The following is a 23,136-nucleotide window of genomic DNA, read 5'->3' on the forward strand; positions in this document are numbered from 1 at the left end:
CCAGGAAGATGGATGCTGCTTTTGACTGTGTCCACCCTCTTGGGACCTTAAGTGGGTCCCTCAATGTAAGGGAGAGCTATTTCCTCCATTTCTGTATAAGTCAATCAGTTCTGTTTTGGGCTGCAAAAATGGGTTTTCTGGTTGGCTGGGTATGCACCTAAGCCAGGCACAACCCACCACTCTAGTCAGGGTAAGGGAGTTACATACACAAGATAACCCCTGCACGCCCTCTTGATAGCTTGGCAGAGCAGTCAGGCTTATCCCAGAGGCAATGTGTTGAGCGTTTGCGCAACACCCACACCCACACACACACACACAGACACACACACACCCAAAAGTGTCTCCACACAGAGGTATATAAAAATATCCTTTGTATTATACATAAAACACATTAGACCACAATCACATAAATCAGTTTGCCAACTAGGCGATTGTCATAACCTCACATAGATCCTAAATAATTTTGCCACTAGGAAATGGTCATAGCATCACAGGTAGTGCACTACATGCAAACCATCACAACACTATGCATTATTAAATCAGGTCATACGATGCAGTTAGGTTCTACTTACAACACTAAATATCATCATGAATAGACAGAGTGCAGTATCCTTGACCACCTATTACATTTTGTATGGCAATTCCTACTGAACACATAGGGCACCAGCACTCCTACGTGCCTTTCATGGGGATTAAGGTAATCCCTTGAGCTGAGAGAGTACTCCTGCAAGTTTTAAGTATGGCCCCTCTGGAATGGGAAGGCAATGACCAGTGTGGGTTCTCTGCACCGCCCAAGTATGTACAAAGAGTGGGGGGGGGGGCAGACACACCTGCTGCCGCACCCGTAATAAACACGAAGCTCCTGCCCGTGACCATATGGTACAGCTGCCACATATGCCATAGAGCTCGGGTCCACACCACAAGCACTGGGGGATGAGCTGGCCTTGCAAGCACTGCCGTATCTTGCAGACAAAGAAATGCAGCTGAAGCACTATGCCCCCGACGGAGCACTACGGCCGTGCTTGGAGCCCTCCCTGGGCCTCCATGGTGTGAGGCGCCGCTCCTGCCAGTGGATGTGGCCCGTCGGCCCGAGGTGGCTGAAAGAAGCCTACGAGGCTCCAATTTCTCCCCAGGCAGTAGTCAGCAGATTGGAGCCTGCAAGGCTCTAGTTCCTTCCGGATCTGGCTGGGTGTAGCCTGCAAGGCTCAGGCTTCCTCTGGTACTTGGGTCCCACCTCCCTTTGGTGTCGGTGTTGCCCAAGCAAAGCAGAGGAACTCCCGGAAGGTATTCCTCAGTGCCTGGGCACCACAATACTTAGCAGCCCGGGACCCCTGAGTGTTTGATTGGTTCAGATGCTCCGTCCATCACCACCCCCTTTTGTACCGCTTTGTCCACCATAAGTTGGCAGGGAATGCTCAGACGTGAGTCTCTTGCTCACTTTGCCACTGGATTCAAGCAAGCCTGGCTGAAGACGGCTGTAATGCCAGAAACCGGTCCTAGGAAGCTTGAATCCGGTCCAGGTAAGGCATGGCTTGGCAGTTCGGGCTGGACTGTTTCCATGAGGCACAGGGTCAGACTGATTTGCACATGGCCATGTCTGAACTGGGGTGGCAGAGTGGGCTAAGAACGGTGATGGATTAAACCCAGATCTGTTGACTGGGTGTGAGTGTTGGATTGGTTCACATGCTCCGTCCATCACCACCCCCTTTTGTACCGCTTTGTCCGCCATAAGTTGGCAGGGTATGCTCAGACGTGAGTCCCTTGCTCACTTTGCCACTGGATTCAAGCAAGGCTGGCTGAAGACGGCTGTAATGCCAGAAACCGGTCCTAGGAAGCTTGAATCCGGTCCAGGTAAACCATGGCTTGGCAGTTCGGGCTGGACTGTTCCCATTAAGCACAGGGTCAGACTGATTTGCGTATGCCCATGTCTGAACTGGGGTGGCAGAGTGGGCTAAAGAACGGTGATGGATTAAACCCAGATCTGTTGACTGGGTATGAGTGTTTGATTGGTTCAGATTCTCCGTCCATCACCACCCCCTTTTGTACCGCTTCTTCTCGGCAGGGCCATCTTGTTTCTTGAATTAATCTAAAGTTCTGGAGTTTGAGGTCTCATACCACATTTTGTCATTGTTCACTTTGTGGCAAGGACCTTTGAACCCAGTCCAAACAAGTTCCATCGTCCCTGGTGCAGCATGACCACAAGGGGTGGAGACAGCTTTGTGTACATGAGACACAGCCTATTCAGGTGCAAGCAAAACTCCTCTCACCACTCTAAATGCAGACCAGGTCTATTCAGACCAGCTAAGAGTCACCCAGGCAAGGCAGGACACAACTCAACCTCCCTTGTGACTGTGTAGAGTGAATGCACATCCTCAGCTCCTGTCACTCCAAAACCAGACGCTGAATACACAAACAGTCGGAAGCATACAAGATGGTAAAGTAAGAAAACTGCCACTTTCTAAATGTGGCATTTTTAAACCTACAATTTAAAAACCACCTTTCACAAAAGGTGCATGAATAAATTCCTAGTTCAGAAATCCTAAACCTCATATTCTATCTTGTCCCTATTGAAAGTTACACATGTAAAACCTTTTATTTATTTTTTATTAATCTTCATTAACATTTTGCATTACCATTACCAAGACATTTACATGTTCTCGAGGACACATATGCGGAGCATCAAAACTGAATAGACATATCATTTATAGTCTAATTACATCGAATAATATCTCCCAAACCAATCATATTCCAAAAACGCTCCATTGGCATACAAGTTCCTTTGTCCAATTCCAGCCCCCACAAATTATCCCATGTTACCCACAATTCTAATTTTCCGGGTCGGCCAGTGTCTGTGCGTTCCCTCCCACCAACACCCCCCACCTTCAACTACAAACACTCCTCCCTCGCCAAGTCTGGTATATTCTCTTTCAGTATAACTGCTCATCTCGCATCCATACAGTCCGTATCTATTAATTGTCCATTAAACCCTAATGGGCTGGCTCCCTTACATGTAAACTTGTTACACTGTACCCCAATGAAAGCCTATGGGACAGAGAGCCTTTCAATAGTGAAAAACAGGACATGTCACACACAGCAGTGTGTGTCCTACCTTTCACATACCCTGCACCTTGCCCATGGGGGTACCTTGAGCCTACCTTAGGGGTGCCTTACATGTAAGGAAAGGGAAGGTTAGGACCTAGCAAGTGGGTGCCTTGCCAGGTCAACATGGCAATTAACAACTGCACGCACAGACACTACAGTGGTAGGTCTGAGACATATTTACAGGGCTACTCATTTGGGTGGCACAACCACTAGTAGAATTTGATTTACAGGCCTTGGCACAGACCGTGCACTTTACTAGGGACTTACCAGTAAATCAAATATGCCAATAATGGATAGATAACCAATCGTATTCACAATTTATACAGAGAGCATATGCTTAGCATTGATCAGCAAAAGTGCTCAGAATCCTATAGCAAACAAAAACAACATTAAGAAAAATAGAAGGGAAAAGGCAAACACTTTGGGGTTAAACCTGCAAAAAGGGCCAGATCTAACATATACATAGACAAAATCAGTAGATAAAAAAAACATAATTATTTTGCTGGTGCAAAAATTCAACTGACTAAAAAAGCACCCTATACAATATGCAATACTGTCCTTAGTACCACTGAGGTTTCAATTAACAGCACTGGGGAAGTTTATGCTATCTGAAAACTGGGTGTTCCAACCTTAAATGTGACAGTTGACCCTAAAATCACATCAGCAATAAACATAAATATATGCGGGTGTGGAGACAGAAACAATATTGGCAGAGAGGATTGGTTATGAGATGCTCCTATTATTTTACATGGAACTATATATATTGTCCATCTTTTGTGTCGCTTTACATTAATTCAAATTGATTACTGTGTAATTGTTACTTTTACTTGTATTCCCTTTATTCATGTAGGTGTGCCCCCTGGGGTGGTAAACATAGTGTTTGGTGTTGGACCCAAAGCTGGAGACGCCCTTGTTGCCCATCCCGATGTGCCGCTCATCTCCTTCACTGGAAGCACCGCCACAGCCCAACGCATCATTGAGAGAAGTGCCCCCTACTGCAAAAAGCTGTCTCTGGAGCTGGGGGGCAAGAACCCTGCCATAGTATTTCAGGATGCCAACCTGGAGGAGTGCATTCCAACCACTGTGAGGTCAAGCTTTGCCAATCAGGTATGGTAGAAATCCCAAGGTACACACTGAGTAAACGAAACCTTAAGAAATGTATGGGACTGGAAATCTGATTGGAGGAAATTTTGTATGGCAAAGATGAACATTGGAGACGGGATATTCCTGAAATGCCACATCAATATTTGTTTTCTTTTTGGTCAAATGGTATCAAGTTACAGATGGGCCACTCTGCATGAATGTTCACTGAGGCAGACCCTTTATTGGGTGCGCAGGTGCAGACTGGAACTGTGTGCCCAATTATGTCTTCTCAAATTCGCACCTTCACTGGGATAGAATATCATGACTAGAGGGCTCTCTCAAGTCAGTTACAAGTGGTTGAAATGTCAGTCACAATCCTGTGAGGGCTATAGCTTCAACATAAAAATGAGCATATACACTCTAGCAACTCTAATGATGTGTGCTCTCTTTCAGTAGGATACATAAACATACCAAAGCTGATTTATAGTGAGGAAAGAACATTGGAATTTATAACAAATGTCTTGAGAGTTATGACTATAGTTGATGCAACCATGGAAACCTTAGGGACTATCAGTCATTGGGAAGTGGAAGTGTCTAACAATTTTCATTTTTGGGGTCATAAGCAGTGCATGGTGGTGGTGCAAGTTATAATTGTCTCTGCTACTCATAACTGGTGAATTATTGTGTTTTTTTAGTTCAAAACGTTGATGTGGTCTCTGACACATTCGCCTAACTGTAACATTGATTTATCTGTTGTTTTTTTTATTGAATACTGTGAAAACCACAAATAATGCTCACTCAGAGATATGTGGGAACTTTCCTCTACTTTCAACAAGAAAGTAGAAAGCAAAGTAAAGTTCCTACTTATCTCTGAGTGAACATTATATGTGGTGTTGACATTGGACTTTGGAAATGAATGCCGGCGGGCTCGTTCGGCTGCTACGCTCCACCTCTCATGGGCCCAAAGTAATATATTGAGCAGTTGGCTTGATATATATATAATATATATATCTCCACAAACAGCTTCCGAGCAAAGGGGCCTCCGACCCTACAGGGCTGCCTCAGAACAATATGCATGGAGCAGCCCATCAATTAACTCTCCGTTAACAAAAACGATGAGGCTCAATACCGGAGTCACAACATTTTAATTGCAGGCACAGCAGCGCAGTAAGTTTCTCCTTCAGTGATGTCATTTGAGATGTCATCAGTGATGTCACTGACCATGTCATGAATGATCTAATATGTGACATCATCAGCAGTGGATTGCGGGTGCGCGAAATATAGTTAGTACAACTAACTATATAGGAGCAATTTCAATGGTTTTGTATGAGTGAAATGTCCAGCTAACTATAACACCCCTAAAACTTATAGTTTTTTGAGTGAATTTCAAAGGTTTTTTAAAAGCTAATTCCTAACTATATTAGGCCTGAAACCTATGTTTTTTTTCAGTAAATTTGCAAAGTTTTTTAAATGCTAATTCCTAACTATATAAGGCCTGAAACCTATGTTTTTTTCAGTGAATTTGCAAGGTTTTTTAAATGCTAATTCCTAACTATATAAGGCCTGAAACCTATGGTTTTTTCCGTGAATTTGCAAGGTTTTTTAAATGCTAATTCCTAACTATATAAGGCCTGAAGCCTATGTTTTTTTCAGTGAATTTGCAAGGTTTTTTAAATGCTAATTCACACCTATATAAGGCCTGAAACCTATGGTTTTTTCAGTGAATTTCAAAGGTTTTTTTAATACTAATTCCTAACTATATAAGGCCTGAAACCTATGATTTTTTAATGAATTTCAATGGTTTTTAAAATGCTAATTCATAACTATATCAGGCCTAAAACCTATGGTTTTTTCATTTAATTTCGAAGGTTTTTTAAAAGACAATTTTTAAATGTATTAATTGTTATTTTATTTATATTGATTTACTACATTTTTGCAGGCAGGTGTTCAGAGGGCACGCCCCCTTTTTTACAACACTCTGCAGCGCAACACCTGGCGCGTTTGCAGAGGAGGAACTAATTCCCCTTGCATACTGCGGGTCCCTGGGGGGCAACTAGCCCACTAGGAGCCTCCAGTATAAGCCAGTGGGCTGCATTGCAGAGAGGTGTAATGAGGCCACACCCTTTTTTACACCTCACTGCAAGGCAGCCCCCGGGCATGTTTTCAGAGAAGGAACTAATTCCCCTTGAATACTAAGGGTCCCTGGGGGGCAACTAACCCACCAGGAGCCTCCAGTATGCCCCAGGAGGCTGCTTTGCTTTGCCCCGGAGGGCGGCGGTCCCCGGGGCAGTGTGGGGGGCGATTGGGCACCCCCCACACTTCTTTATCACAATGCCCCCGCGATTTGGTCCCCCTTGGGGGTAATTTTTAAATAAACGTACCAGGATTTAAAAAAAAACATTTTTGGCCTTGGGGGTCCTTGTGGGACCCCCTGAGCAGGCCTAGGGGGTCAGGGTGCTTCTACCCTGCCCCTTTTTTTCTACACGTTTGTTTTTCTGCTTTCTTGTGCCTCGGTCTACCTAGCACAAGAGGAATGCCAACACTTCCTGGTTAGAAGTGTTGACAGCCAATGAGCATGCTGCTTTCCTGTTAAAGGCATGCTGATTGGCTGCCACTGTCTGTCAACACTCCAAACCAGGAAGTGTTGGCAGCCATCTTGTGCCTCGGTAGAACCAAGGCACAAGAAAGCAGTGAAACAAAGGTGCAAATCACGCAAAGGGGCAGGGTAGAAGCACCCTGACCCCTTAGGCCTGCACAGGGGGTCCCACAAGGACCCCCCAGGCCCCCCCAATTTTTTTTTCAATTGCGGGGTACGCACCCCCTTGATTTTTTTTAAATAAAATTTAAAAAAATTGGGCCTGGGGGGGTCCTTGTGGCAGGCCTAGGGGATCAGGGTACTTCTACCCTGCCCCCTTTTTGAGTTCTACACGTTTGTTTTTCTGCTTTCCTGTGCCTCAGTCTACAGAGGCACAAGATGGCTACCAACAATTTCTGTTTTGGAGTGTTGACAGACAGTGGCAGCCAATCAGCATACAGCTCATACTCGGGAAGGTACAGAGTACAGTAAGCTTACAGTGCACGCACGGTGCAATGCATATAGATATATATATATATATATATTTTAAAATCCGATTTTCTCAACAAATACTGGAGCGATTTACACCATTTAAACAAAAGGCTCTACTGCGTACCAGTCTCTACCATTTTGCCAAGTTTGGTGTAATTACGTTCATCGGTTCGGGCTGTAGCCTTGTCTAGATGTCCAATGGAAAATTGCATGGGGAAAACACGTTTTGGGACCTCCCTTTTTTCTCGGACCCCGCTTCACGAATCCCCCCGAAACTTTCAGGGAAGGAGCGGAGCGTAATGGGCCATCTTCTTTGAGAAAATCGTGTACATTCATTAACCGGCGCCAAAGTTATTCCCAATAGAATGTTGCGGATTTCTTATGGAAACTAGGTCCTGACTATATATACCTACTGGCGACCGCCAGTAGGTAATATATATATATATATATATATATATGTTACATTACCTACTGGACCAAGTTTCCATAGGAAGAACATTTTTAATTTTGCTTAGAACTTTGGCGTCGTTTGATGAATGTTCATGAAATTTTCAAAACTAATTCTTCGTTCATATCATCTCCTATGTTGAAAGTTTGGGGGTGATCGGTCAAGGGGGGCCAAGATAAAAGGGGGGTCCCCAAACGTGTTTTCTCCATGTTAATTTCCATAGGAAACTTTAGACAAGGCTACAGGTGGAGCTGGTGAACGGAATTACCCCAAATTTGGCAGGGAGAAAGGTCTTGGTCTAGAAAGCACGCTATTGTTTACTTGTTGTAAATCCATTCAGTAGTTTTGGAGAAATTTCTAAATTTACAGATATAGATATTTGGGAATTCTGCCATCTGATTGGCTGAGGCGTTACGAGCATGAGCTTGCTGCTTATTGGTTGTGAAAGCTGCGATCAGTTGCAACTAGGAAGTGTTGGCTGCCATTTTGTGATTTCATTGAAGCGAGTAAGGGGAAAAAAGGGTGAAAAAGTAGGAAAGGGGGTAGGAGCACTGTAACCTCTGTGGGGGAGTGCGAAGCAAAGTAGTCACTCCTCCCGGTTTGAAAGTGCAGTGTTGCTCAGAGTGACATGGTGCTGAGCTTATATGCTGCTACACTCTGGTAGGAAACCGAGAGCCTAAACCGTGAGCTTATTGCTGTAAAGTGATGTGCTCTGGTCTTTGTAGCATACGTGTGCAAGTAGCGTTAGTAGGCGTTTATACCATACAGGGAGTGGGAAGCGAACTACTGACCGCTACCGTGTGTTTATACTATACCGGAAGTGAAGTACTCAAGCCTACCAGTCTGAAGACTCAGGGGATCAAACCGAGGTAATTGCTGTTAAGGGATGGGCTTTGGGCGCTGTAGTATACGTGTGCAAGTAGTGTTAGTAGGCGTTTATACCATATAGGGAGTGGGAAGCGAACTACTGACCGCTACTGTGTGTTTATACTATACCGGAAGCAGGAAGCGAAGTACTCACGCCTACCGGTGTGAAGACTCTGGGAAACCCAAGCTGATTGCTGTAAAGTGATGGGCTCTGGGCGCTGTAGGATACTAGCCGCTGTAGTATAACTGTATAAGTAGTGTTAGTATGCGTTTATAGTACATAGAGAGTGGGTAGCAAACTAATTTTTCCTACTGGTCTGAAGATTCGGGAATTAAACCGTGAGACTGAACCGTGAGCTCATTGCTGTAAAGTGATGTGCTCTGGGCGCTGTAGTATACCTGTGGAAGTAGTGTTAGTTTGCGTTTATATAATGCAGGGAGTGGGAAGCTAACTACTCGCCCCTACCAGTCTCAAGACTCCTGGATAAAACCATGAGCTCATTGCTGTAAAGTCATGTGATCTGTGTAGTATTCCAATGTAAGTCATAGTAGAATGATACTATGTAATTCTACCAGAATGTAAGTATGTAATGCTAGAATGTAGGGCTTTCATGAGGGGAACCTTGGGGAGTTTGTACATGGTGCTGGAGAAGATGGTTGCCTTGCTGTCTGCTCCTGATGGTGGGTGTTTAAGGTGTCTTGTTTTCCTGCAATAAATCTACTTTAAGGATCCACTGCTATCTGTCTCTTCACTACATAAATTTGGCAACGAGCGGGAGAAGGTAAAATGAAGACAGCACCCACCAATATTTCAAAGTTGCTTTCGTTGTGCTGAAGAGCCGTTTTTTTCGTGTAGCTGTTTCTACTCATCCCAGGGTCGTCGGCTCATTGAACTATGTCATCCGACCTCTGGTAGGATTTATATTTTTAGATTTTGTGCTTCCTCTGCCTCTTCACTACACTCTGGTCGCTGTACTACATGTGTGTAAGTAGTGGTAGTATGCGTTTATACTAACCAATGCATCATTCTCCTAGGGAGCAGGTCCTCCTAAGCACAGCTCATTCAATGTCCCGGGCTGTGCATCGCGGGGCATTTATGTTTGCTATTAGAGGGCGGGTGCATGGCTTGTACCCTGTGATTGCAAATCCTTGTTTAACTAGTTGAAGCGAGAGGAGGAAAACCCCGTATCGCTTAAATAGAGCAGATCCGGATGGTAAAAATGGAGAAAAATAAAAGAAGTGGGGTCTCACCCGTTCATTTAAATGAGGCCCCTGGTGGGTAATCCTATTATTATATTGCGATGTCTCTGTAGGACTGGGGATGTTAATGTCACATGTAAATTAGCCGCCAGAGGGCACAGAGACGTTTTGCAGCCTAGAGTATCGCCACCTTCCCGGGTATTGTTTACAAATTTTTCGGGGGGCTTTGAGGCCAACTGAAGTCCGGGGATGGTCAGCCTCCGGGGCTTTAATTAAATATGCAGGGTGGGGCTCGGCAGTCCCTGAAGCCTCGGTGGTCCTAGTTAGTGCCTTATTGGTTCTGTAATCACACGGGCAGACGGGCAGAACTCATGGTGTTATAAAGTGATACACCCATAGAATCCTTGCGGTTGTAGAATTACCCAAGCTTCATTTGTGTAATAGTCTGTTGGTTTATATTTGGTAGGTGCACCGCAAAATGACAAATGTTTTCCCTCATAACCTCCTATAAACAGACGATTTTCACAATCAACTACAGACAAGTGTTGTCAGAAAAAGAAGACCTATACACTTATTTATTGGAAAAAAATAACCTTTATAAAACATCACAAATAAATGGAAACGCTAGTGTTTTAGAACAAACAACAGTATATCATGAAATACGTGGGTAGAACTCCTCCGGAAGCATCGTACAAAACCTGCAATGCAATAATATGTGTCATGTGGAAGAGGAAAAGAAAGGTAGTCCGAATGAAAGGAAGATAGTGAGAATGGGAGGGAGAGGGAGTGGGAGTGGGTGGGAGGGAGAGGGAGTGGGTGGAAGGGAGAAGGGGAGTCGTTTGTCTAGGACGCTGGGGTCCGCGAGAAAGAGTGTTGTCCAGCAAGTCCTTAAAATGAAACATATGATTGAGGCCAGAGATTACATTATTAGCTACGGGAACATCACTTGCCTGCACCTGTGCACCGAGGGTGCTGCACCCCAGCACCTTCCCCCGCACTGTGCTCAATTGTAGGTCCTGCGCACTAAGGCTTCACTGCTCACCTGCCACCATCGGTGTGTCCAACGACGTGTTGGGGCAAGCTCCGAGTCCGGGGTACCTTTGTAGGGTGGGAGAGCAGTTCTCCAGTTGGGGCTCAGTGTCTTGATACCACGATGTAAAGCGTCAGAATGCCGAGGGCATCCTCACAGGATGAGCACCCGCTCTGCCCATTTTGGCTCAACCAATTCAGTGTCTGAAAAGGGAAAGATAATTTAATGGTGGAAATGTCTGGAGGTAAATGAAGGTTTATTTCAAGCTTAATAGAAAACACCAGTTGAATGCATTCTTTGTTTTTGAAGTACGATCTACCAACTGTTAGTGGTAATCGAGGTTCAAAGAGGAGTTAGAGTACACAAGAATACACAAGGTTAAATAATAATAACATGTTATACCAACGTTCACATACAAAGGAACAGAGTGCATGCTAGGAGCATAATGTGCGCATGTAATGCAGTGGCGGAAGCCTGTGTGCATGTACACTTAGTAATGAGCTCAATACAGTGCCCTAAAAGCCAACGCCACATGTCTGTAGGGCAGCGCTGCCCGCTGGTTGAGGCCTACAGTACGGTCCAGCAGGTCCTTAAAATGAGACAGACATGTGACTGAATGAGGTCAGAGATCACATCATTATGCACGGCAACATCGCTTGTTCGCACCTGCGCACCCAGGCTGATGCACCCCACCTCTCCCACAGCACTGAGCTCAACACGTGTCTGTAGGGCAGCGCTGCACGCTTGTTGAGGCCTACAGTACGGTCCAGTAGGTCTTTAAAATGAGACCGAGATGTGACTGAATGAGGTCAGAGATCAAATCATTACACAGGGCAACTTCGCTTGTTCGCTCCTGCGCACTCCCGCAGCACGGCACTCCATTGGAATCGCTGTGCACCCAGGCCCCACTGCTCACCTGCTGTCATTGTTGTGTGTGCAAACACTACGGGCAGCAGTGTTCACAATTCAGTGTTGATTGCAGTATGGTGTACACCTCATGGATCCCTTTCGAAACACAAAGGGCAGTTGGGTTCACAATTTAGAGCCAGTGTTGATTACCAGGATGGTGTACAACTCATGGATCCCTTTTTTTATTGCGCATTGTGATATGCGAGTGGAATGCGGCCATATCACTTTAGGCAGTGTGGAAGAACTGGGACATGTTGCATTGTCGTTATCCTATTTATATGTACGTAAAGTGGTCTGGGCTTGTGTACGCAGGCCAGGGTAGGGGTGTAAATAATTGTTGCAGGGATCTGGGTGTTGTTCAGTTTCTGCTTGGCCAGGAAGTGTACTTATATTGCGTAATTTACATTAATGTAGCATGTATCGGGAGGGCCGCAACTATCGGTAATGAGATGCTGTTTGAAAAGATTGAATGGGGAACATCACATGTCGTTGTCAAGGTTGTGGATATGCGCAGACACTCATGTCAATGGTGTGCGGTATTAATGAAAGTGTTGGTATCGCGAAGCGTACACATGTGAATGTGCCCGGATGGAGTGAGGATCAGCAGTAAGGCTACGTCATACACAGTGATAACGCTCATTACAGTCAAGCAATGTATGTCAAACGTGAATCTGAAAGTCTCACATATAACGCACTACTATATTGGTAAAGCCTGACAACAGAGAGCACAGCAATACAAATCTGCACATTACTCTTTACTGTTTGTCACATGTGATCTAGGATGTGAACTCTGCCCGTGGCTGATGATACTTCTTAGAGCCACCAATACCCAGGCCGAAAGGCAACACAATAATGTGACCTGTATAGGACTCTAGACTGTATTATCTCAGCAGGCACCTAGTAGGTGTTCATGAAGCCCTCACCCACCAACTTAGTTGGTGGCATGCTTCATCATCGGGCCCACCCAGTGATACCTAACGTGTCCCAGGTGTGCTACGACGCCTCATTACAGCGGAGCAGGTATGTTACTGAGAGTGCAGTGTGGTGAGTGAAGATGTGAAAGTTAAAACAGCCTAGGGTGATTCCAGTACCCGAGGGTAAATTAAATTTTAATGACTGGGTCTCCGTGGGCGGTTAAAAACAAGGCAGTGGGAAGTTTTGGCGGTGGAGTTAAGACCACCTACGTCCAGTGTGGGTCGATATGTTTCAGCCAGTGCCTTAATTATGCTGGCTTTCCTCAGGACCAAGGTAGTGTGTGCAATAGTTAAAATTATATTTAAGTGAGTGTGAACGACTAAGTGTCACACTCGCTAAGGTGCTCTTAGTGTATGAGGGGATTCCCTCATCAAGCATACCTATACATGTAACATGTAGGACAAGACATGTAGGACAGGGAGAAGACATCCAGAAGAGTCAGCATATGTCTTAGAGGTCACAAGACATTTTGGCCGACTAATAAGTGCTTCGTGGGGAGGAAGGACTATAGCACGGCGAAAGTGTAACAGCATGGGTGGTGCTGTTAGTGAATTTTATCTGGGAGATCATGGCGTGGTGAGGCTAAAAAGTGGGCATCACACACATCGGTGGTAAGAACGTAAGTAAAAGGGTGCTCTTACGCTGGTGGTTTGCTTGGTATGCCTCCTGGAGTGACTCGGCAAGGGGATTGACCCTAGAGGGGACCACAGAGAGATTAGAACCTGTATGGAGAGAAACGCTTACCCGGTTGATGCGTGATGTACAGCATACTCACGAGAATGTCAGTCAAAGCCTGCGGGGTACCTGTTGTGCCGTCGTCAGCGTCCGGAACCTGAGTGAGGGCCGCCGTGTTGTTTAAGTACTGAGCGTAAGTGCCGGCATCTGGAGAGGAAAGGGTAGAGAGACTCTCCTGCCGCTGCTTGTGTTAGAGCGCTTGTGTGGAGAGGAGATGCGTGTGCGCTGAGAGCTGTTCAATGCGCATGTGCGAGGCTCTGGACTGTGGGTGGCGCTTGCGCGGTAGTGCCAGTATCGCTTTGGACTGCGGGTGGCGCATGCGCAGTAGTGCCAGTATCGCTTTGTTAGAGGGTCAAGAAACAATGAGAAGGGACAGAGGGGGCACATCCATTCTGAGGGTATGAGTCTCAAAGAGAGACAATTGGGGGGTACATTAATTTTGATAGTGTGAGACCCAAACAGTGCAGAGACAATAGTCCACGTAGTTAGGGCAGTCAAAGAAACGCTCCGATTGTTCAGGTATTTTAGAGCATTTGTAGGGAGTTCCATGGAATGGCATCATTGAGTCCATGCTTGTGTAGAGAGAGGCGGTAGATCCATTGCTGTTCTTTGCTCAGAAGAAACTTGTCATTGTCATTCCTGTCATAATTAAACTGTTCAATCATGGTCCAAGCTAGATCGTTGGGGGTGTGGTTGAGGTTCAGGAAACGATCGGTCAATTTACTGATGTTCTTTTTGCACCTTATTGTTCTTCTGTGTTCCACCACTCGTGTGCGTACTTTGCGCGTGGTCATGCCAACGTAGCCGAGGCCACATGGACAGGCCAGGAGATAAATTACATTTTGAGAGTTGCAATTGGTGTGGTGTCGTTGGGTCCTTGTTTTACCTGGTTCCAGGTCCAGGCTTTTAGTGTGACGGGTGAGGTGGCATACACTGCAGTCATTGCAGGGGTAGTGTCCCGTGACTTTTGGGAGGCCCCAAGTGTTGAGTATGGTGTTAGTTCCTGTTGTTTTGTGAAGCCTTCGGCGGGTGGACACTAATTGGTCTCTCAGGTTGCTGGATCTTTTATAGGCAAAGCGTGTTTTTTCCCAAGTTTTGGGGCCTGAGTTAATTATTTTCCAATGTTTGTTGATGATCTTAGCAACCTGATTGGAGGCTGTGTTGTAGGTGGTTACGCAGGTCATGGGTTGTTCTTGGGGTTCTTTAACGGTGGTTTCTAGGAGAGCATCCCTGTTCTGGTTACCGGCTCTCTTCTTGGTCTTGGTGATGATGGCTTTGGGGTAGCCGCGTTCCGAGAGCTTCTGTGCCAGGGTGGTTGACTGCTTCCTGTAGTCTGCCAGTTGGCTGCAGTTTCTCCTTATGCGGAGAAACTGGCCGTAAGGGAGGTTTTCCCTGAGGGGTCTGGGGTGGAAGATGTTAACGTGGGTTTATAATATGTGGTGGTTGTGAGGATCCTCTCTTTGACTGTGATGTTGAGGTCCCGGAATGCTATGGTGGTGGCACTTGTGGTGCTGGTAAACCTCAGGTAGGGGTCTCTGTTGTTTAGCCAGGTGAGGAAAATCTCAAGAGTTTGATTTGAGCCTTGCCAGATGATGAAAATGTCATCGATATATCTGAGCCATTTTTTAATGACGGCACAACAGGTACCCCGCAGGCTTTGACTGACATTCTCGTGAGTATGCTGTACATGCTGTACATCACGCATCAACCGGGTAAGCGTTTTTCTCTATGCAGGTTCTAATCTCTCAGTGGTCCCCTTTAGGGTCAATACCCTTGCCGAGTCACTCCAGGAGGCATACCAGGTTACAATTACAAATCAACAAAGGGCATTCCCTTAAATCTTCTGGTTTCCCATTACATCACAAAAGTAAATTACTGGAAAAATACACAAGTAAAATACTTGGTTACAAAATTAACATACTTTTGAAAAACAGATATCTTTCTTTTTTGAAATTGCCAAGTCCATCATCGTACCTAAGACTATATATATCCTATTGGCGGTTGCCAGTAGGTAGTTATAGTTCGGACCATGTTTCCAGAGGAAAAGCATTTTTTGACTTGCCTATAACTTTGGTGCCTTTGGATGATTCTTAATTGAATTTTCCCCAAAAAGTGTCCCAGTAAATCTTTTTGTGCATGGAAAGTTTTGGGGCCGATTATATGGGGGGTAAAAAAAAGTGTTTTTTCCGTGTTAATTCCCTTAGGGATTTTGAACATGACTACAGCCCAAACCGCTGGATGGAATAATCCCAAATTTGGCAGAAAGTTAGCACTTGGTCCAGAGAGAGTACTTTTTATTATTTGGTGTAAATCCGTTCAGTAGTTTCGGAGATATTAAAAAAAAACCTTGTATACTTTGATATGTGGATCCTCTGAGGATACCACAGTACCCTGCTGAAATCTGATTGACTGTCAACCCTTCAACCAGGAAGTGTTGGCAGCCATCTTAAGACTCTGCTTCAGCCGAGACCAAAAAATAAACGTTTTTAAAAAGAAAAGTGTGGTCCTGTGGTCTCCCTGTGATCCTGACAGGGACAAAAAGCATTTCTTTTTACCACAGAAACTTGACGGAGCAACAAATCTTAGGCAAAATATTTGTTTTTTAAAACAAGTGCAGGCTCCCCTGCTTGTTATGATTAAAACTCCCGGGTGGGCCAGGTCCTGGGGGCATTTAAAAAAAAGAATTAGGACTCATGGGCCCCCTCCCAAGGCTCATTGAGCCCCACCACCTCTCTGGAGCTTTGTTAATAAAAAAAAGGGGCGCACAAGGCTTCTCTCCATGGACTCTATAGGCCTCGGGGCCATCACCTCTCTGGGGCTAAATAACATGTAATGAGGGGCCCGCGCATGTCCCTCAGGCCCTGGGGACCACCACCTCCCCGGGCCCAAATATTTATTTAAAAAATGGGAGAGGTACTGTGCGACCCCGCTCATTGCACACAGAGAGCCCCTGGGACCATCACCTCCCTGGGGCCAGCCCTGGAAGATGAAGGAGGGGAGCTGTGCGGACCCTCACCTGGAGCCATATATGGCCCTGGGTACCACCACCCGTCACTATTGGCTCCTGCTATGTCCTGGGGTGCCTACCCCGGGGACAAATCTGTTTCCTTTTGCTTGGTGGGAGCTGACAATTCCCACCAAGCTAAGGCTAAATCAAACACAGCTTTCAAAGTGCTTCCACGTGCTGGAGCAGATGTTTCATCTATTTGTTTGTCCACAGAAATGCGGGGAGGGAAAGAGATGATAGTATTGCTACTGCATACAGCGAGCTGCATTTCCAGCAGCTCCCAGAGTACAGCATCAATGCCAGGAGGCAGAGAGCCAGCTGGGACTGGGGGGCCTTGAGGCTTCCCAGCAGTCCTGGGGAAGTTCAGAAGGGAGCAGAAAGAGCCAGAATTAAGATCAGAAACTAGCAGAAAGAGGCAGAATAAAGGTCAGAAACAAGCAGAAAGTGACAGAATAAAGGTCAGCAACGAGCAGAAAGAGACAAGATAAAGTTCAGAAGCGAGTGGAAAGAGGCAGAATGAAGGTCAGCAATGAAATGAAATGAATGAAACTTATATAGCGCACGACTTACCCTGGGGCATCTCAGCGCTTGCTTAGGGAACCCGTCCTGGTATTCCCCTGTGAGATAACCCTGGCAGGGTATCCACAAGGTGAAAGCCAGGCATCCCACCGCGAGGGGCCGTTGTGGAGATTAAGCAAGCTATTGCCCAGAGTCGCAGAGTGTGAACCCGTGAGTCGAGAAGGCACCGGAGCGAGAATTAACGAGTCCGTGGAATTTTTGAGCCCAAGACCCGCCGAGGCGGGGAATTTAACCCTGGTCCAGGGCCGAACTCAAGCTCCAGGTCTGCCGCCTCTAACCCCTGAGCCACACTTCTCCAATGAGCAGAAAGAGTCAAGATAACGTTCAGAAATGAGCAGAGAGAGGCAGAATAAAGGGGGGCTGCAAAGAGCAGAAAGAGGCAGGATAAAGGTTAGAAACAAGCAGAGGCAAAATAAAGGTCAGGAGCAAGCAGAAAGAGGAAAAATACCAGGCAGAATGAGCCGCAAGAGGCAAAAAAGAGGTGAGAAACAAGCAGCATGAGGCAAAATAGAGGTCAGAAATGAACAGCAAGAGGCAGATAATGGGCAGAATGAGGCAACATAGATGGCTGGAAAGAGCAGAGAAGAGGCAGACAATGAGGAGAAAATGAGCAGAGGAGACACCAAAGGCAGCCAAGAGTCTTGGAATGCAGGCAAGCTGGACAGGAGGACCATCACAGAGGGAGCTGGCACCGTGACCTGTACCTGTGTGCCCCCCTACTTTTTTTACTATGTACCCACTGATGGGCCACTCATACACCCATGCACTCACTCACAGAACCACTCAGAGACTGATGAATTCACTGGCAGACATACCTAGACACTCATGCACCCAATCACAGATCCATTCAAGCACTCATACACCCACTCACAGACCCCCTTAGAAACTCACACATACACTCACAGACCCACTAAGAGACCATACACACACTCCCAAATTCATGCACCCACTCATAGACCCACTCAGAAACTCACACAGGCACTCACAGATCCACTCATACACTAACAGACCGACTCACAGACCCACTCAGAGACACTCACACGCTTTCACAGACCCAGTCAGACACTCATCCACCCACTCAGACACTCATGGTCCCATTCATAGACTCATTCAGAAACTCATGACCCACTCACAGACTCATGCACCCACTCCCTGACCCACTCAGACACTTACAGACCCACTTGCAGACCCATTCTGATGCTCACACAGCCACTTAGACACTCAAGCACTCACCCACTCAGAGACTCACACACCCTCTCACCTTCCTATACGGCCACTCACAAACCCACTCTCAACATTTACAGGTTACTGTTAGGAAATACAATTTAAAAAATGTTGAAATTCACTGAAAATCCTTAACCCCTACCCTTAGTGGTTTGATCCGATACCTTTTGTTTAAGTGCATCTTCAAGCTTTTTTTCCAGGTTTTTAATGACATTATTCAGTGTACCCACCTCTTCCCATAGGTCACCTACAGTTTCCATTAAATTACCCAAATACTTCTGGACACCCTGAACACTCCCCCCCTCCCCTGATTGGCTCTTTCTTATAGCTGGACACTCTTCAGCCTTTCCTTTTATACCATTAACATTAGTATCATTGGCATCATTATCTAGTAACAATAGACTTTCATTACTCAAGGCAGCAAAATGATCGTTGCACTGGAACACCGAAACCTCAGAATCGCACAAGGATTTTGAACAAATAGGATCAACATGCTGTGGGCTGTACCCCTGTCCAAACCTTTATTTTTGCCTTGGCAGTAACTAATATAGAATAAATTTGCATTTGCTTTAACTTTTTGATCGTCGGTGATCTTGTTGATTGAGGCGAGATTGCCTGAGACAAGGGGAGTGGGTCATTCATGATATACACACACTCATCTAGTATGGTGTCAATGTTGTCTGCATTGTCCAATACACAATTTCTTCCTCTTACTTTGGTCACTTTCTTTTAGGGCTTACCTATGCCTGATGCACCTTCTATAGCTTTTATTCCCCATTTTTACAGCCAACCTTTAGATTGGGACCAGGCAAAGGCCAGGAAGCAGCACCACCCCCACCTTCCTCTGCTGCTTGAATTTCCAAGTCCCAAGAAACAGGTTACAAGGGGGGAAGCACACACAGAGTACCAGAAGCGTTCATCAAGTCTCAATATTGTCATCTTTGAACTGCTGCCATAAAAAAGTAGAGCATACTGGCTTGGCGATCCTTTACCAAGGCATTTGGGGACTACCCCAGCCCAGCCTCTTCCAGGCTTGGATGGGTGAACACAGGCCTGCTTTTGGCCCGGAATTCGCCCGGGCAGAACCCACACATGCTTCAGGATGCCTCCAGTTGAATTATTGATACAACGAAACAGCTGCCAATACTGATAATTATTCAGCACTTCACTCTTAGCAATCACACGTGATACTGAAAGTGATTGAAAAATTATTAAATGTTTTTATTTTCTCTTTTTAATATTTTATGTCTTCTTTTACAAAAGGAACCAGTTCATGTTATTATTTTCAAGAACATTCCAAACGTTTTAAGACCACAAAACAATAACAATACGACCATGGACCACAAACGTTTGCAATTACAAATAAGACAGTACATCACATTTCATGGTCAAAAGTATTTTCAAAATATGAGCAAGCTCAAATTCCATCAAAAACTAGAAAAGAAAAAGGAAAGAGATGAAAGAGCCCAGGGGAGAGGTTTTAGAAATACAGCACAGTAAGTAATAAACTAAGATGCAACACAAACCCAGGGAGGAATGTGGCCAAACAGTTCTGTATTCAGGTCATAAGAAACTGAAATTCATTAGTTGTTATCATACATTGTGGACCTGATACTCAGAATTTGTAAAAAAATACTTGTTTGGACACAAACACACGGTCAACGCGTTTCAAACCCAATTGTATTTTAGGGTTATCCTCAGGACCTAGAAAGTGAGCCTGGACACTCTTTATCCTGACAACCACTGTGCCACTTGACTCTTTCACCACTGTCAACGTCAATACAAATGTCACTTGCATCAAATTGGTTTGTGGACCTCTAACGATTTTTGGGCAGAGCGATAAAGTCAGGCTCTTACGACCGACCTCACGGCATTTCCATAATGGCTCAGTGACCAGACTCTGCTTCCCAGTCAGACGGCCATGTGTGTTTCTCAGTCTCACGCTTTTAATTCTTGGCTGCGTCCAGTCGCTTGTCTTTCTAAAAGCATGCCTGATTTATGGCGCTCATGCACCTTGCATGTAATCACTGCCAGGTTTGATTTGAGCCAGGAAGTCTGGGAGCTGTAGTCTCTCTCCCCCTGGAGCAGGTCCATCTGCATTTGAGGGTTATATATATCCATCCATCTATCCATCCATTCATTCATCCATTCTACCTTGGATTTTTGCTTCTTTCTACCACAGCCTTCAGCATAAGGCAGTGGCCATTTTACTGCAAAATAAATAAAGTGCCACTCATAAAAGCAGTTTCCCAACAAGACGTTAGAAGGGACATGACGTAACTGGTTATTGCTACTACTTATATATACTAGGTTGTCTCTACAAGTATTCCATAGTACTCAAAACATTTATTGAAAGTTGTGATATTGATACATCAGCATTGTCATATTTAATTATCTTATTGAACCCGAGCACAATTTATCAGAGCAGCAAAAGTGAATATGTACATTTATATGTTGAGTACACAACCCATCAACTTGGTACAAGGACAGTTTAAGCAGTTGCATCTTAAAAAAGAAGGTAATTTGTAACAGTCTTATTAAGCAGTCAATCAATCAATAAATCAATCAGAGTACTTGTAAAGCGCGCTACTTACCCGTGAGGGTCACAAGGCGCTTAGGGGAGGGGGGGGGGGGGGCGTGCTGCTACTGTTCAAAGAGCCAGGTCTTGAGGAGTTTTCTGAAGGCGAGTAGGTCTTGGGTCTGCCGTATGTGGGTGGGGAGGGTGTTCCAGGTCTTGGCGGCGAGGTAGGAGAAGTATCTGCCGCCGGAGGTCGCACGTTGGATGCGGGGAACCGCAGCGAGGGCGAGGCTGGCAGAGCGGAGCTGGCGGGTGGGGGTGTGGAAGCTGAGTCTGCTGTTCAGGTAGGCTGGTCCGGTGTTGTGGAGAGCTTTGTGTGCGTGGGTGAGGAGCTTGGAGGTAATCCTCTTGTTGACTGGGAGCCTGCGTAGGTCTCTCAGGTGGGGGGTGATGTGGCTGCGGCGAAGGACGTTGACGATCAGTCGGGCGGAGGCGTTTTGGATACGTTGTAGTCGTCGTAGGTGTTTGGCTGGGATTCCTGCATAGAGTGCATTGCCGTAGTCCAGTCTGCTGCTGACGAGGGCTTGGGTCACCGTTCTTCTTGTTTCGGTCGTGATCCACTTGTAGATCCTGCGGAGCATGCGGAGGGTGTTGTAGCAGCAGGAGGAGGAAACAGCGTTGACCTGTTTAGACATGGAGAGGGATGAGTCGAGGATGAATCCTAGGTTGCGTGCATGGTCGGTGGGTGTTGGTGCTGTTCCCAGTGTGGTCAGCCACCAGGAGTTGTCCCAGGCTGAGGGGGTGGATCCGAGGATGAGGACCTCCGTCTTGTCCGAGTTCAGCTTCAGACTGCTGCTCCTCATCCAGTCGGCAACGGACTTCATTCCCTTGTGGAGGTTGGTTTTGGCGGTGTGTGGGTCCTTGGTGAGGGAGAGGATGAGCTGGGCGTAGGAGATGATGTTGAGGTTGGGATGTCGGGCCACTTCTGCTAGGGGGGCCATGTAGACATTGAACAGTGTCGGCTGAGGGATGAGCCCTGGGAGACGCCGCAGATGATGTCGGTGGCTTTGGATCGGAAGGGTGGGAGGCGGACTCTCTGGGTTCTGCCTGAGAGGAAGGACGTGGTCTTGGATTCCGGCTTCTGGGAGGTGTGTTTTTAGAGTGCGATGGCATACTGTGTCGAAGGCGGCTGACAGGTCCAGGATGATGAGGGCTGATGTTTTGCCGTTGTCTAGTTGGCGCCTGATGTCGTCTATGGCGGCGATGAGGGCTGTCTCGGTGCTGTGGTTGCATCTGAATCCGGACTGGGACGGGTCTAAGATGTTGTTGTCTTCCAGGGGGCAGGCCAATTGCATGTTGAGTTTTTCTCGATGACCTTTTCCGGGTAGGGGAGCAGGGAGATGGGCCGGAAGTTCTTGAGGTCCTTGGCGTCCGCTTTGGGCTTCTTGAGGAGGGCGTTGATTTCGACGTGCTTCCAGCTTTCCGGGAATGTCGCTGTTTTGAAGGAGATGTTGATGACCTTCCGTAGTTGGGGTGTGATGGCTGCGTCTGCTTTGTTGAATACCTGGTGTGGGCACGGGTCTGACGGAGATCCTGAGTGGATGGAGTTCTTGACCTTGCGTGTCTCGTCGTTGTTGATGTTGGACCAGGAGGTCAGGCGGTTGGCGCTGGTGGTGTTCCCAGGGGAGGTGGAGTCTGACGTAGTCGGGGCAGTCGTGGTGTTGAAGCTGTCATGGATGTCAGCGATCTTGTGATGGAAGAAGATGGCTAGTGAGTCGCACAGTTCTTGTGAGAGCGGGATATCGTTGACGCTGGGGTTGGAGAGTTCCTTTACGATGCTGAAGAGCTCTTTGCTGTTGTGCGCGCTGCTGTCCAAGTGGTCTTTGAAGGAGGATCTCTTGGCTAATCTGATGAGGTGGTGATGTCTGCGGATGGCGCCCTTGTGGGCTGCGTTGTCCAGTGTGCGTTCATGGGGCTATATCGTCTCCAGTTTCTGGCATGCGCGTTTGGAGGTCTGAAGCTCGTCGGTGAACCAGGTGGCTCTCTTGCTGGCGTGGCTGTTGGAGGGTTTCTTGAGCGGGGCGAGGGTGTTGGCGCAGTCGTCGATCCACTGTCTGAGGTTGCGGCCTGCTGCATCTGGGTTGGTGGGGTCGGTGGGTGGGTTCTGGGCGGGGGTGGTGATCAGCTGGTCGTCGGTGACTTTGCTCCAGCAGCGGCGAGGCAGCTGTTGGGTGCGGTGGTGCGTGGTTGATTTCTTGAAGGTGAAATGGATGCAGCGGTGGTCGGTCCAGTGGAGTTCGGTGGTGTGGTCGAAGGTGACGTGGGAGCCTGTGGAGAAGACGGGGTCCAACATGTGGTCGTGGGCGTGTGTGGGTGTGGTGACAAGTTGTTT

General features: G+C 46.6%; 1 protein-coding gene across 1 annotated transcript in view; it reads left to right on the forward strand.

The window, feature by feature from the left end:
• The window catches only part of ALDH8A1 (aldehyde dehydrogenase 8 family member A1), a 172,301-nt gene that overhangs the window by 125,887 nt on the left and 23,278 nt on the right, over nt 1–23,136 (forward strand). The window contains exon 5 of the mRNA XM_086927452.1: nt 3,953–4,209. Within this exon, the coding sequence (XP_086783578.1) occupies nt 3,953–4,209 (257 nt within the window). The remainder of the gene's footprint in view (nt 1–3,952; nt 4,210–23,136) is intronic.

The sequence above is a fragment of the Lissotriton vulgaris genome, chromosome 6, assembly GCF_964263255.1.
Source record: "Lissotriton vulgaris chromosome 6, aLisVul1.2, whole genome shotgun sequence".
Lineage (NCBI taxonomy): Eukaryota > Metazoa > Chordata > Amphibia > Caudata > Salamandridae > Lissotriton > Lissotriton vulgaris.